This window comes from Chionomys nivalis, chromosome 19 (genome assembly GCF_950005125.1).
Source record: "Chionomys nivalis chromosome 19, mChiNiv1.1, whole genome shotgun sequence".
In the NCBI taxonomy this organism is placed as follows: Eukaryota; Metazoa; Chordata; class Mammalia; order Rodentia; family Cricetidae; genus Chionomys; species Chionomys nivalis.
In genome coordinates, this window is record NC_080104.1 from 3,108,714 (window position 1) to 3,125,199 (window position 16,486).

A 16,486-nucleotide genomic window follows, 5' to 3' on the forward strand; every position below is an offset into this window, starting at 1 on the left:
CCACTTTGGAAATCAGTGTGGCGATTTCTCAGGAAATTTGGGATCAACCTACCCCAAGATCCAGTAATACCACTATTGGGAATATACCCAAGAGATGCCCCATCAAATGACAAAAGTATCTGTTCAACTATGTTCATAGCAGCATTGTTTGTAATAGCCAAAACCTGGAAACAACATAGATGCCCTTCAATGGAGGAATGGATGAAGAAAGTGTGGAATATATACATATTAGAGTACTACTCAGCGGTAAAAAACAATGACTTCTCAAATTTTGCGTGCAAATGGATAGAAATAGAAAACACTATCCTGAGTGAGGTATCCCAGACCCAAAAAGAGGAACATGGGATGTACTCACTCATAATCGGTTTCTAGCCATAAATAAAGGACACTGAGCATATAATTTGTGATCCTAGAGAAGCTAAATAAGAAAGTGAACCCAAAGAAAATCATATAGTCATCCGCCTGGAGAGGGGAAGTAGACAAGATTGCAGGGCAAAAACTGGGAACTTGCGGGTGAGGTGGCAAGGGGCAAAGGGGAAATGGGATGAGAAACATGAGAAGGGGAGGATGCGAGAAGCTCGGGGGATTGGGATGGTTGGGATATAGGAAGGAAGGATACGGGAGCAGCGAAGTATATATCCTAACTAAGAGAGCCATCTTAGGGTTGGCAAGAAACTTGACTCTAGAGGGGTTAGCAGGTGTCCAGGGAGATGTCCCCAGCTGGTACCTTGGGCAACTAAGGAGAGGGAACCTGAAATGACCCTATCCTATACTGATGAATATCTTGCATATCACCTTAGAACCTTCATCTGGCGATGGATCGAGGTAGAGACAGAATATCAATTTGGAGCAACGGTCTGAGCTCTTAAGGTCCAAATGAGGAGCAGAAGGAGGGAGAACATGAGCAAGGAAACCAGGACCACGAGGGATGCACCCACCCACTGTGACAGTGGAATGATTTATTGTGAGCCCACCAAGGCCATCTGGTCTGGGACTGAATAAGCATGGGTTGAAACTGGACTCTCTGAGCATGGTGGACAATGAAGGCTGATGAGAAGCCAAGGACAATGGCACTAGGTTTCGATCCTAATACATGAACTGGCTTTGTGGGTGCTTAGCCTGTTTAGATGCTCACCTTCCTGGACATAGATAGAAGACCTTCGTCTTCCCGCAGTGCAGAGAATTTGGACTGCTCTTCAGTATCGAGAGGGAGGGGGAATGGTGTGGGGGGAGGAGAAGAGGAGTGGGGATAGGAGGAGGGGACTGGGGGGAAGGGGCAATATTTGGGAGGAGGGGAGGGAAATGGGAAACGGGGAGCAGGTGGAAATTTTAATTAAAAAAAATAAAAAAAGTATATAGGTTGTTAATGAATAGTCATCAATAAATAGTCAAGCTTGTAGTTATGTTAGTTAGATTTTCTAGATGTACATAGATATATTATAGATAGACATTCTTCATATCTTTCAAAGACTACAGAATAGCACATTCAATGTTTTAATAACTTAGGGTTTTTCATGACAATCAGACATGTCTGCTCCTGGCAGCACCAATCTACTTCAAGAAGAAGATGGGCATCGAAGAGGCACCTTATGGAGTTTGATAGCCATTTGGGCAAGAAACTGCTCTTGCCTGGACTATTGTATAAACTGGACACAGAGAACCCACAGAGAGAGGACTACTGAACCTGCCTAAAGGTGAAATGATCTTTCAGGGTTCCTGATTCATGAAAGAGTCTGCGAGACATTCTGCAGGACACAGGAGATAGTGACTGAACTGCCTTTGAAATTTCCTACTTCATGGAAATGTCTGCTGGAAACTATGGGCCTGTAGGCCGAAGATGGATGCCCCAATGGTACAGAGGAACTTTGGGTGACTAACTGTACAGGCAGCGAGATGTCTCTGTCATTTCTAGAGTTTGGAAGTTGCTTCTTTCTTGTATACGTAGGTAATAATATATCCTTCTGGAGTCTTTCATGGAGTTGAAGAATGGTTAGTTATAGTTATAGTTTTCCTTTGTTATGGTAAAAGATAAAATAGATGTAAATATTGTAACTAATTCTTACTTGATATCTGTTTTGTTATATGTAATTTTACTATGCTAAAGTTAAAGCCTTCCTTCCTTTTTGTTTAAACAGAAAAAGGGGAAATGATGGAGGAAGGTCATTGGTTAAACAAAGAAACAGCCTTGGCCCTAATAGGACAGAAAATTAGGTAGGTGGAGTAAACAGAACAGAATGCTGGGAGGAAGAGGAAGTGAGCTCAGACTCGATAGCTCTCCTCTCTGGGGCAGACGTGATGAAGCTCCGACCCAGGATGGACCATAGGCTAGAATCTTCCCAGTAAGTGCACCTTGGGGTGCTACACACATTAACAGAAATGGGTAATCAAGATGTAAGAATTAGCCATTAAGAAGCTAGAGCTAATGGGCCAGGCAGTGTTTAAATGAATAAAAAAAAACATTTTCTGGCTGGGTAGTGATGGTGCACACATTCAGGAGGTGGATGACAGGTGGGTCTCTGTGAGTTCGAGGCCAGCCTGATCTATAGAGCTAGTTCTAGGACAGCAAAGGCTATACAAAGAAGCCATGTCTTGAAAACTGCCCCCACAAACTCCTTTTGTAAACGAAGCTATAGGACTGTTTGTGTGTGTATGTCTGAGTGTCCGTGGTGGTGGGGTGCTGCAAGTTTGTGCAATATGCCAGCCTGGAATTTAGAGAATAACTTCCAGTGTTAGCTTCAGACTATTTCTAACCTTTATTTAGGATAGAGTCTCTCACTTGAACATTGACAAGTAGACTAGGTTAGCTAGCATGCCCAGGGGGCTACCTGTCTCCCACCCATCTCGCCCTCTCTGGGATTACAGGCAAACCCTGCCTTCATTACAGAGGTTCTCAAATGTGGGTGGAGACACCTTTGGGGGGGGGGGGGAGAACAATGACGCTTCCACAGGCTCTCATGGCCTCTCTGGACAGTGAGCTTTGTCTCTTCCACTTAGGGGTCTGTTGCACTCTTTTTTTTTTTAAGATTTATTTATTTATTATGTGTACAACATTCCTTCCATGTGTGCCTGAATGCCAGAAGGGGGCGCTGGGTCTCATTATAGATGGCTGTGAGGCACCATGTGGTTGCTGGGAATTGAACTCAGGACCTTTGGAAGAGCAGGCAGTGCTCTTAACCGCTGACGCATCTCTCCAGCCCTAGAAAATGTGTTTTAAGAGAAACAGTAAATCAGCTCTTTTTTTTACTTAATAATATTTTTATAATATTTGTGTGTGTGTGTGTGAGAGAGAGTGTGTGTGCACAGGTGCACACAAATGTCACATTGTGCTTGTGGAGATCACTGGACAACTGTTGGAAATCTGTTATCTTTTATCATGTTGGACCCTTGGCTCAAACTTGGGTTGTAAGGCTTGGCAGCAAGCACCTTTACCCACTGAGCCATTTTGCCAGCCATTTACCGTAATGTCAAATGCTTAGTTAATCCTTCAGCTTGACTGTAAACTGTATCCTTTGAACATTGTCCTTCAAATCACAAAATCAGTCCTGAAGTGCTTGCATGGGGCCCTGGATTGGGTCCCTAGCACCAAAAAACTAAAAGCCACAACATCAGCCAGGCCCAGTAGTATGTTCCTGTCATTCTAGCTACTTAGGAAGCTGAGACAGGAACAGGATGAGTTCAAGGCTTGTCTGGGCAATTTAGCAAGACCCTGTCAAAAAAATAATAATGATAAAAAGGGCTGGTGATATAGGTCTGTGATAAAGCATTTTCCCAGCATGTATAAGGCCTGCTATCGAGAGAAAAGAAAGGACACATGCCCTCCTATTTGCTCCTAAATATACCGGGTACCCTATTTTACTTAAGAAACCCTTTCTTCAATCTAACTCCTCTGGGGATTCTTCAATGCAAGAGCCTAAACCACAATCCTGGCTTCATCTGGGTAGAGGTCTTGATAATCGTGAAATTTGCCAGAGAAAAAACAGCCCCACCATTTTGAAAGCAAGCATTGTTTTTTGTTTTTTGCTTTTTTTTTTTTTTTTTTTTTTTTTTTTTGGTTTTTTCGAGACAGGGTTTCTCTGTAGCTTTGGAGCCTGTCCTGGAACTAGCTCTTGTAGACCTGGCTGGTCTCGAAGTCACAAAGATCCGACTTCCTCTGCCTCCCGAGTGCTGGGATTAAAGGCATGCGCCACCACCGCCCAGCAACAAGCATTTATTAAAATATTAAATACTGACTGTTATTCCTCAGGCTCCTGAGCGTTGCTTACATGGCGAACTACATTTCCCAGAAGCACGCAGTGTTCAACGCCAAGGCCACAGCAGGCGAGGAAGTGATGTTTGATGCAGTTTGAAGCACGTGGGTGTAATCCCCTTTAAAAGCTGAGATGCTGTACATTCTTTGTCTTTCCCTTCTCTCCCTTCACTGTTGCCCAGGCTGCAGTAAACCTCGCCACGTGGGTTTTGTTGAGTCTTGTGTCCTCTTTTCGTCTCTGAGAAGAAGAAGAAGAAGAAGAAGAAGAAGAAGAAGAAGAAGAAGAAGAAGAAGAAGAAGAAGAAGAAGAAGAAGAAGAAGAAGAAGAAGAAGAAGAAGAAGAAGAAGAAGAAGAAGAAGAAGAAGAAGAAGAAGAAGAAGAAGAAGAAGAAGAAGAAGAAGAAGAAGAAGAAGAAGAAGAAGAAGAAGAAAAATACTCCACCGAGAAGAACATGCCGCGGAGAAGAAGAACACTGACCAAGACGAAATCTTTCCAGGTGAGTGGCCTTGAGACAGTGTGGGCGGAGCTTCTGTGGACAAAGCCCATAGGTCACTGTACTTTCCCAGACTCCCAGGAAGTTACCTGGTCCTTGGGCAGGTTGGGGCACATTAACCTCAGGTCTAATGGTTTCTGAGAACTCGGCCTACACAGCAGGCAGGGCCTGGCAGCATCTCCTGCAGACTGACAAACTCTCTAAGGCTGGAAAAGGAAAAGCAAGGCTTGGAAGAGTGGCTTATACTATTATACACTTAATGCCAGCATTTGCTGTGCTAAGTCAGGAGGGTTGCCTGGAGACTTCGTTTATTTATTTGTTTATTTTAAAGACATTATCTCGCCGGGCGGTGGTGGTGCATGCCTTTAATCCCAGCACTCGGGAAGCAGAGGCAGGCGGATCTCTGTGAGTTCGAGGTCAGCCTGGTCTAGAAGACCTAGATCCAGGACACGAACCAAATGCCACGGAGAAACCATGTCTCGAAAAATTCAAAAAAAAAAAATTATCTCTTCTCTTTTACCAGGAGTCATTATGTATGCATGTATTTTTTTGTTTTTGCTTTTCGGTGTGTTTTTTGGTTTTTTGTTTTTTGTTTTCGAGACAGGGTTTCTCGGTATGTATGTATTTTTAAGACAGTATCTCTCTTCGTTTATGTAACTCTAGCTGTCCTGAAACTCCCAATGCAGACCAGGCCAACTTGAACTCACTAAGATTCTCCTACCTCTGTCTCCTGAGGAGTAGAGGTCTGTGCCACCACGCAACTCAATGTCAGCTTTTTGTTTGTCTGTTTGGGGTTTTGTTGTTTTTGAGACAAGGTTTCTCTGTGTAGCTCTGGCTATTCTGTAACTCGCCCTTTAGAGCAGGCTGACCTTGAACTCACAGATCTGCCTACCTCTGCATCCTGAGTACTGGGATTAAAGGTTTGCACCATCATTGCCCGACTGACAACTCTTTTTGGTTTCTCGAGGCAGGGTTTCTCTGTAGCTTTGGTGCCTGTCCCGGAACTAGCTCTTGTAGACCAGGCTGGCCTCGAACTCAGAGATCCGCCTGCCTCTGCATCCCGTGTGCTGGGATTAAAGGCGTGCGCCACCACCGCCCGGCTCCGGCTGAAAACTCTTAAACAGAAGAACATGGCTAGCAGTGTGTGGAACTGTGCTATCCTAGGTTCCATCATACAGTGTTTCTTGCTTTTTTGTTTTTTGTTTATTAGTTTGCTTTTGTTTGTTTTTTAGTTTTTCGAGACAAGGTTTCTTTTTAGTTTTGCAACCTGTCCTGGAACTAGCTCTGTAGACTAGCTCTGTAGGTCCAGATCCGCCGACCTCTGCCTCCCGAGTACTGGGATTAAAGGCATGCTGCAAGCTGCCACCACCACCAGGCATTACCATACAGTGTTTTAAAGAAGAGAAGGGAGGGGATGGGTGAGAAAGGGAGGAGAGAGGAAGGAAAAGAATTTAAAGAAGGAAAGCCAACAACCTCTCCCACTTTCCTGAGCTGAATCCCTGACCCCAACTTTGAACCCAGAATCCCCAGGACTCCAGTAGTGCCCTGAAATGCACGCGATTAGCCAGCACTACATCTCCCGGCGTGCCTTGCTCTCACGTCAATTGCTGTGGCAAGACCCGGAAAGCGGCTCTGGACTGCCCGCGATTTCCCAGTCTATCAGGTTGCACTTTGAGGAGGACGGCCCTGTCGCGGGGAGCCACCGACCCGGACCCGGACCCAGACCCGGCCGATATCCGGCCTCTCAAGCCTTGTCTGCTGCGCCGCCAACACAACCGCGATCAGTACGGCGTGGCGGCCTCCTGCCTCGAGGAGCTGAGGCGCAAAGGTGGGCTGCTGAGGGGACCGGGAGGGGTCGGGAAGGTGACCCCAGTCACCTAGGGACTGCAGCGGCCACGTGGGTCGAGCGATTGACAGGGTTTTGGTTGGCGCTTTCATTTATCTCCAGTGTGAGGCTCTGTGTGGATCCAGGCTCACTGGCCTGATTGTGGATCCAACGGAGTCCAGCGTATTCTCTCTACTCTGGCTCACAGAGGCGGTCCTGGGGTCACTGGCCGGGTCGGGACGGGTGGCCACAGTCAGTACCTGTCCCATTAAAAGGGAGCTGCCAGTACCTGCCCCCTTGAGTTCATACAAGGAACGTGAGCTGACCCAGGTTCTGAGCCTGACTGACTACACGGCTGGACCTTGCGCTTATCTTTGGAGCCTTAGTTTTTCAGCAGCGTAGTGGGTGCATTTCCAGCCTCGTGTCAAGGGATTGTTGGAGCTCTCAAAGGAGATGTTCTGTTAATATTCTTTACAAGCGTTATTATCCCGCAGCGACAAATTGTGTAGCCAAAGAAGTTCTGCAGGGTTTCCATGGAAACTAGCCCAGGGCCTGTAGTCATAGTGCATGCTGGGTGTGCAGCTCTTCCTCAAAGCCACTGAGACCCAGGAGCAGGGTTTGAGTTGGTGACCGAGATTCTGCCACATCAGTGTTTGCGTTTCACCCCTGGCACTAGGCTACTTCTGTTGCATCGGCTGGGTGTCCTTGGCACAGAGAACTGTGTTCTCTGCAGCTGAGCCTAAAGGAGACTGGCTGTCCTCTTTTGGGGGATGACAGCATTGTAGAGGGCCTCTTGCCTGGCAATAATAAAAATGAGAAGCTATTGAGACAAGCTTCTGCCGCTGCTGTATTTTCCTTTGGTTAGAAGAGCCGTGAAGGACGATAGCTACAAGCTATTGTATATAGCTGCAAGCAAGCAAGCACTTTTCTCTCTTTTCTGACACTCGATATGTAGAACTCAAGACGAGCACTGAATAAGTGAACAAGAGGCAGTGTTACTTGTCCACAGGAAATTAGACCAGGTTCTGGGTAATGGCTCCAAAGTCAGGGTTTAGAGAAGCTGCGGGAAACGTTTTCAGGCGCCACTCGATTTAAATCTCAGTTTGGGGTGCTGGAAAGATGGCTCAGCTGTTAAAAGCACTGGCTGCTCTTGCAGATCTGGGTTCAGGTCTAAGCCCCCACATGACAGTTTCCTACCATCTGTAACTCCAGTTCCAGGACATCCAGCGCCCTCTTTTCGCCTCCTTGGGCACAAGACATGAATGTGGCTCATATACATACATTCAGAAAAAACATTCATACATACAAAATCTAAAAACTAAAAATGCATCTCAGCTGTGCCACTTACTGTGGGATTTTGAATAGGTTACCTAATCTCTCTGAGCATGGGTTCATTGTCTGTAGATTGGGAATAAGAATAGGGCCTCCCTACAGGATTTGTAGTTAACCTGATAAGCAGTTAGAATAGTACCGGGCATATGGTAAGTGTTGCATTGGTACTAAGAGTTATAGTTATGATTTATCTATTATTATCTTCCAGCAATTCTACCTAGCTCTTGGGGCACACACGAAAGTACCAAAAGGGGTGTAATTTCCTGGAGATGTTTGTCACCTGCCAAACATTCTATTTTCAGCTTGCGAAGTACTGGCCATTGATGAGTCCCTGGGACCAGTCACCCTGGTCCTGGCAGAGGACAATTCAATAGTGGACGATGACGACTACTTCCTTCGTCTCCCTTCAAAGACCAAGTTTGTGGCATTGGCCTGTAATGAGAAGGGGGCGTATGACAATTCGGGTAAGAACTTTGGGCTGGACAGCCAGTGTTGCTGTCATGATTCATTTGGCTTCACGGGCAAGCGGTTGCTGTTCGTCCGACTGTCTAAATTAAACCCTTACACGGCCATGCTACCTGAGCCCCTAGTGTACCAGGCACAGGGCTAAGGGATGTAGACGAGTGAGACTGTGGCTCTGCCGTGTCTAGCCAGGTGACTGGGCAAATTACACAGCCTGCCAGGTCCTTATGGAAATGATAATTACAGTATCTGTCTGTCGCGACTGTGACAACCACAACCGAGTATGTCTCCAGACACGATCCAAGGCCTCGTCTTCGTAACTGCTCTTCTCTGGCACACAGGGCTTCAGTAGAGGTTAGTGATACCGCCATCATCACCACGGCAGATTCAAATTAACGCTCGCTCATCCGAGAGCTAGAGAAGCGCCAGCAGCAGAGAGGTGGCAAAGCGTCTGCGGGAATTAAACATTGCTGCTACGCTGAGGAAATCACCCGTCAGCCGTAGCTTTATCAGACACCATTGTCCCCAGCCCTCGCCACCCCAGGACCAGTGCTGCTGGTCAGAGTCAGTACAAAAACAACTCGGCCAAGCATGGTGGCCGGCGCCTGTTATCCCAGAACTTAGGAGTCAGAGGCAGGCGGATCAGAAGTCCTAGGCTAACCTCCACGACACCGTGAATTCAAGCCTAGCTCGGGCTACATGAAACCCTACCTCCCCCAAAAAGAACACACCCAAGCACAAAGACTAATCAAAGAGAGGTGTGGTCGGACCTTTGGCCCCTGTGTGACCTAAGTGGCTGCTGCTTCCTTTTTTTTTCCTTTTGAGACAAGGTTTTCATCCAAAGATCAGGTTGGCCTCAGACTCGCTGCAGTCCCCCTGCCTCAATGTCCTGAGGGCTGGGATTAAAGATGATGTTAGCCACCATACTTAATGCAGTACAATTTCACACAGAAATAGGGGGTGGGACACAGAAGACAGAAGAGAGAACAAGGCCCGAGGTGGGGATTAGCTTTCCTGTGACATCCTGTGAAAAGGTGCGTCCCTGTCATGACATCATGACAGGCCGGAGGACGTGCTCATTCTCCACGCTGCTGAGTGTTGGCGTTGAAGGCAAAGCGACCCCTGAATTTCTGACCTGACTGGCATTCTCTCTGTACCAGATGGAGCAACAGCCTGGGTTTCCCAAGAGTCCTTTGATGCCCATGAAACAGACAGCGGAGCCGGAGTGAAGTGGAAGGATTTGGCCAGGATGCTGAAAGAGGACCTGTCCAACATCATCCTGCTGTCAGAAGACGAGCTCCAAGTGAGTCCCCTCCACAGCCCACAACGCTCCCTAGTGTCTGCTGCCCTGGGACCTTAGATTCTGTGCCCCCACCTCTCCTTCTGTAGTAATTCCATTTTTTTGGCGGGGGGAGGGGTGGGGTGGGGTTCAAGACGGGGTTTCTTTATGTAACAGCCTTAACTGTCCTGGAACTCACTCTGTAGGCCAGGCTGGCCTCGAACTCAGAGAGATCTACCTGCCTCTGCCTCCCAAGTGCTGGGATTAAAGGCATGTGCCACCACCTCCTGCCTCCTCTAGTCTTTTTCAAAATCTAGTATTTGATCTTTATGCGTATGAGTGTTTTGTCCGCATGTTTGTCTATGCACCATTTACATGCCTGATGCCCTTGGGGACCAGAAGAAGGTGTCCCATCCCCTAGAACTGGAATTGCGAAGAGCCATGAATAACCAGGTCCGTGCCTAGATACTCATCTTGGGTCTTCTGCGAGATCAGCGAGAGCTCTTAGCCTCAGAACTGTCTCTCCAGTCTCGTCAACATTCAGTTTGCATCAGATTCATGAGTGAACTTTTTAAAATGTAAATTTCCAGGCCCCGCCCTAGACTTATTCAAGAGAATACACAGAGTGGTATATAGGGAGTGGTGGGGGCTACTATGTAGATTGGGAGATGATAAGGAAGTGACCTTCTTATTACTTTTTAAACTTACAAGTTTATTTTGAATAAATAAGATAAATTGTAACTGGAGGTTTCTCATCCTGCCTGGTCCTGCAGCCGCTTTTAAAATAACCACTCTGAGGCTTAATATTAATCACAAACAGTTTGGTCTGTCAGCTCAGGCTTATTATTAACTAGCTCTTACAACTTAAATGAACCCATTTCTTTTGTTGTATATTTTACCATGAGGCATGTGGCTCGTTACCTCACATCTTGCTTCTCTGGCAACTGCTGGCGTCTTCCTCACTCTGCCTTCTTTCTCCCTGACCCTCTGCTTAAATTTCCCACCTGGTTATATTCTGTCTTGCCGTAGGTCAAAGCAGCTTCCTTTGTTAATCAATGGTAATGAAACATATTCACAGCATACAGAGGGGCACCCCAACCAATAAATACATTCACATAGTTCAAAATCCAAGAGGTATAAAAAAATAAGCTGACGTGGTGGTGCACACCTTTAATCCCAGCACTCAGGAGGCAGAGGCAGAAGGAGCTCTGTGGGTTCAAGGCCAGCCTGGTCCACATAGTTCCAGGCCAGCCAGAGCTACAGAATGAGACCCTGCCTTGAAAAAAAAAGTAATAAAAAGATAATGTCCTCGGTAAGGGAAACAGAGGTGTTCACCCACTGCTGACCAGGGCAGCAGAGTGTGGTGAGTGTGTCCATAAAAAGGCTGGGCTCTCAGGGCTGAGGAGACAGCAAGAATAAAGATGAGTCTATCCTCAGAGGCCATATGAAAACAGACCCCTGTGATGGGGCACGCTGTGTCCCAGCACTGGAGAGGCAGGCGGATGGTCCCTGGGAAGCTTGCTGGCTAGCCAGCCTCACCAGCCTGCTCGGAGAGAAACACAAGGGTAGATAGCACTAGAGGGACCCTAGCCGAGGCTGTTCTCCAGCCTCCACATGCATGTATACACATCAGCATGTACGCAGAAAGAAATGCTCTTATCACACGCTACAATACCATGGAGTCTTTATTAAGTTTAGCAGTGTGTGTGATGGGAGAGGCTGGCCTCTCGTGGCCGCGTGTGGAAGGAGGAGAATGACATAGTGGAGGCAGTCCTCCCAGTCCGGCCACCTTTATGTGGGATTCGGGAATTGAACTAGGTCCTCAGACTTGCACAGCAAGTGCTCCATGCTCTGAACCATCTCGCCAGCCCAACATCAGTGATCTTGAAAGCACTGTAGTGGGTGAAAGAAGCCAGAGACACAGGCCATATAATTATCATTGCAGCATCTGAAGATTTTTATGTATTTACTTTATTTTGGTTGTTTTGTTTGGGACAATCCTTGCTTTGAAGCCCTGGGTGGCCTGGATCTTACTACATGGCTCAGCTTGGCCTCGAACTTGTAGTAAGTAATCTTGCTGCTCCTACCTCCCAAGTGCTGGAACTTGAGATGTTGGCCCTGTGATTACATTTGTAGGAATTTGCTAGAATTGGCAGTGCCGTGGAGATTAAAAGTTGATTTAGCTGAGGGTAGCAGTCACTGGACGATATCCCAGCACTTGGGAGATTGAGACAAAGGGACCATGAGAGTGTGGCCAGCCTGGGCTACACAGTAAGACCCTGACTTAAAGATAAATAAACAAGCTGGGCAGTGGTGGTGCTCACCTTTAACCCAGCACTCAGGAGGTAGAGGAAGGAGATCTCTGAGTTCAAAGCCTGCCTAGTCTACAGAGTGAGTTCCAGGACAGCCAGGGCTACACAGAGAAACCCTGTCTCAAAAAACCAAACCAAACAGAAGCAGACTCTTGGGTGGCGCGATGGCTCAGCAGTAAAAGTGCTTGCAGCACAGGCCTGACGACCTGAGTTCAGAGCCCCAGACCCCAGTAAAAAGCCACGCTACCTTCTCGTCTCCACATGCACAGACAAAAATAAATACATAAATATTCTTAAGAAACAGGTCCAGCGACTTGGCTTAGTGGGTAGAGGCATTCCCCACCAAGCTCAGGGGCCTCAGTTTCTTTCATCCCCGGAGCTCACAGGGTAGAAAGACTCAATTCCCCACTGTGCACACTAGCGTCGTCTTCATGCCTCCGCTCACAGACACTGTATACACAGTGACAACAATAACAGATTTTTTTTTTTTTTTTTTTTTTTTGGTTTTTCTAGGCAGGGTTTCTCTGTAGCTTTGGAGCCTGTCCTGGAACTCCCTTTGTAGACCAGGCTGGCCTCGAACTCCCAGAGATCCGCCTGCCTTTGCCTCCCGAGTGCTGGGATTAAAGGCGTGCGCCACCACCGCCCGGCCAACAATAACAGATTTTAAAACCCTTTATGTTGATTGATTGTGGAAACGGTCAGTTGCATCCTTTAGTTTCTGTGTTGGATTTTTTTTTTTTTTTGGTAAGATTTAATGAGGTATGTGTGTGCGCGCGCGCACGTGTGTCCTAGGAGGGGGAGTGGCCTGTGTAGGTGAGCACAGGTGCTGGTAGAGGCCGGAACTCCAGGAGGTTGTGAGCCCACCCTGCATGGCTGCAGGAAACTAATCTCAGGTCCTCTGCACGCTTAGTCCATAAGGTGCTGAGCCATCTCGGCAGCCCATGGAGTTGAATTTCTAAGTGGAGGCTTGTTTGTTTGAGGTAGGATTTCTCTTTGTAGCCCTAGCTGTTCTGGAACTACTTCTATAGACCAGGCTGGCCTCGAACTCGCAGAGATCCACCTGCTTCTGCCTCTGAGTATTAGGATTAAAGGTGTGTGCCCCATTGCCCAGCCCTTAATTATGTTTTTAACAAGACGCCGGATACATGATTCTCCCGGTTTTCACACTAGAGTTTTGGAAAGGGGGGTGTGCCTGAGAGCTGCCACACTCCCTTGAGGTTTCTCAGAGCCTTTATTGTCTGCCAGGTGCTCATTGACATCCCGTGTTCAGAACTGGCTCAGGAGCTTTGCCAAAGCTGTGCCACTGCCCAAAGGGTCCAGAACACGCTCCAGGAGGTGCTTGACCAGATAGAGGATGCCCGCCAGTTCAATCAGATGCTAGAACAGTTTTATCGGGCTAAGGAAGCCGCCATCTTAGCCAACCAGGAAGGTAGGAGTCCGCTACTCTGAGAGCCTCCTGGAGGGTGGGGCCTTGTCAGCAGAGCAGCTCGATTCCCTGAAGACGACAGTCCCCTGGGCTTGTGGCTTCTGTCACCATGGCGGGTTCTTGCTTGGCTGAGTGACTGTGGGCTCACCACCTGCTGCTTTCCCCTGGTCTGCTCTGCAGAGCCCAAAGCCGCCCTCGGTGGAGAAGTGGATGCAGTGGACATGGGCATCAGCAAAGAGATGGCTTCCGAAGTGGCACTTAAAGCCAGATCCTCACTGTGCTGAAGGAGAAGCCTGAGCTTATCTAGTCAGGATTTGGAGGTGGGTAAGAACTAGGGGCCCTGACCTGCAGAGAATGACCTTCCCAGGAAGTGTAGTGTGAAGGTGCGGAGGCATGTATCATGTATGTGGTTTCATGTACGTGGTATCATGTTCATGGTTTCTCTCACCTCTGCAGGCTGACCCACAGCTGATGTTTGCCTTTTAACACATTTGCGAACATCTCGATCTAAATCCAAGTGGCTTTTTTCCCTTTTTTTTTTCAAGACAGGGTCTCTGTGTAGCCTTGGCTGTCCTGGAACTTGCTGTGTAGACCAGGCTGCCCTTGAACTCACATTGCCTCAAAAGTGCTGGGATTAAAGGTGCCGCGGCCACCCAGATCCGAGTGGCTTTTAAGAGAAAAGGGATCCTCAGGTCACCGAACATTAGTCTTTAGTTCAAGTTGACAATGACCTGACCTGGAGGAACTGCTGGGTTCGAGCTTCTGAGGTGGCTTCAAGATAGAGTCAAAAATCCCTACGTACTGCACAGCCAGTACAGTAGTAGCACAGGAGGCAAACATGGGCTGGGGGTGACGATCAGCCCTTGGCGGACATTCACGGCTTGTGAATGTGGGTTTCATCCTCAGCACCATGGGGCGAGCAGGCAGTCTGTGGGGTCCGTCCTGTGCTGGCTACCTAGAGGGAGTCCCTTGGGGTGGGTATTCTTCACCCTTTGTTCTTGTTCCTGTGCACCAGGTGCCTCCCAATTCTAGGTAGAAGGAAAGGGAGTGACAGCCACTCCAGCCTCGTTCAGCTTCCTGTTGGCCTTGAGCGATCCTGTGCTCAAAGGCGCATTGCTGGGCATTCGAGGCCAGCCTGGGCCACAGTCCCGGACCCTGTCTCTGAAGAGAAGAAGAGGAAAAAGCGGGCACGCACCGCACAGGCAAGGGTCCCGGAAGCTGTGGGCTCAGTGGTTCTTATTCTCGCTGCAGCTGGTCTCCAAGGAGGACCCCAGGGCCCTGGCTGTTGCCTTGAGCGGGGACTTAAAGAAAGCAGAGACAGTCCAGCGGGCCTGCAGCAAGGAGCTCGCCTGGAGCTTGTGCAGCGGATACGTTCCCTCAGGAATGTCTGGTGAGGGAGATCCACTGCCTGAGGAACAGCAGAGCCCCAAACGCGCCAGACAAGACCCCAAGTAGCTCCACCAGAAGCACGCTTTGCTGAGGAAGCCCTTGGTTTTGTTAGCAGTGAACAACCTCCCTTCCCACTGTACTGCCTCTGTGCCGCTCTACCTCCTGCCTTCCAGGATGCTGTTGTAGCAGAGGTGGCCACGCCCTCCAGAAAGGCGGCTCCAGTCCACAAGTGCCCCCCAGCCAATCAGCTAGCTTGTAGGGCGTGGCCCCCTTAGGATATTTTTAGTAATATTCCTGGTGTGCTCCCCGCCCTTCCTTCTGCTTTCCTGTTCTCCTGGGGAACCTCTTATTATATCATTATTAAATATTATTGTATTATTAAATATCTTTTCATTATTAAAGCCTAATATTTTATTATAATTTCTGTCTGCCGTTCATTTACGCCGGAATGCTTCTACCTCTTCTCTGCGTACTTAGATCTTCATTTTTGTTTCTTGTATGTGTATGAGCGTTTTGCTCGCATGTATGTCCATGTTACCACGTGTGTATCTTGACTCCACAAAGGCCAGAAGAGGGTGTCAGGTCCCCTGGAACTGGAGTTACAGACTCTGGGTACTCTGGAGGAGTAGCCACTTCATTTAGCCACTGGGCCAACTCTCCAGCTCCCAGAATGTATGTTCGGCCTTAGGTGCCAAGTAAAAGTATTGTCCAAGACTGTGAAAATCTCCCCTACTTTGGACTCAATGTCCTTATTCAACAACTTGAACAGTAGAGTTTTAGACACAGATAAGGAAAGAAAAGGCTAATGCAGTGATCGTGGCCATGAACTTGCTTCTCAAGCTAATGAGTGTGGCTGCTGTTTGTTTAAAGGCATATTCTGAATCTGCAGCCCCCAGGGATGTGGAGTCTAAGCCACCATCTCTGGTACCCGACTCAGGGCTGCAGAGCTGTGGCCACTGCAAAACTCCGTTCCATTTTCTAATATGCTCTGCAGCAGGGTGTCCAAAGCACCATTAAGTGATTCTCGCATGCTCTGTGGGTCCCGGTCTCCGCGGAGCAGAGCACAGCACTTCTGGCTTTCTCTCCCGTATCTGCTCAGGCTTCTGCAACTTCGCAGCCTACAGTGCTGGCTGCTTTCAGGGAAAGGATGCTCAGTTTGGGGGCATTTGATTTACGTATTCTGGGAAGAAAACAGCTCTGCCAGCCAGGCAGTGGTGGCGCACACCTTTAATCCCAGTACTAGGAGGACGGAGCAGGTGGATCTTTGTGGGTTCGAGGCCAGCCTGGTCTAGGAGCGAGTTCCAGGACAGGCTCCAAACTACTACACAGGGAAACCCTGTCTCACAAAAACAAACAACAACAAAAAATATAACAAACAAATCTAGTGCTGTTGAGAGACACCTGCCTCAGTTACTTTTCATTTTGTGTGTGTCTGTGTGTGCGTGTCTGTGTGTGTGTGTCTGTGTGTGTAGGTGCTGGGGATTGAACTAGGGCTTCGTACATGCTGAGCATATTCCCCAATGACCCATCCCTCAGCACTGACCAGTTAAGCAAAGAAATATAGCATTAAGTCTTGGGGTGAAGGTGGGGTACAGAAAACGGATAGATTTGCTTCCTTGCCTATAGCAGGAGTCATGTCCACCAGCCCCTTTTACATCTCAGTGCCTTACACGTCAGAGTCACGTCAGTTCCTGTGTCAGCACCGCCAGCTCCCAGCATCT

General features: G+C 48.1%; 1 protein-coding gene across 1 annotated transcript; it reads left to right on the forward strand.

Moving 5' to 3' along the window:
* The first annotated feature begins 4,698 nt into the window (after window positions 1-4,698).
* On the forward strand, window positions 4,699-15,024 carry LOC130861982 (DNA fragmentation factor subunit alpha-like). The gene is made up of 7 exons (XM_057751350.1): window positions 4,699-4,743; window positions 6,262-6,568; window positions 8,200-8,361; window positions 9,520-9,662; window positions 13,196-13,379; window positions 13,557-13,696; window positions 14,628-15,024. Exons 1-6 carry the CDS (start codon window positions 4,699-4,701, stop codon window positions 13,658-13,660), a joined length of 945 nt encoding a protein of 314 aa, XP_057607333.1. The 3' UTR covers window positions 13,661-13,696; window positions 14,628-15,024.
* Window positions 15,025-16,486: the final 1,462 nt, after the last annotated feature.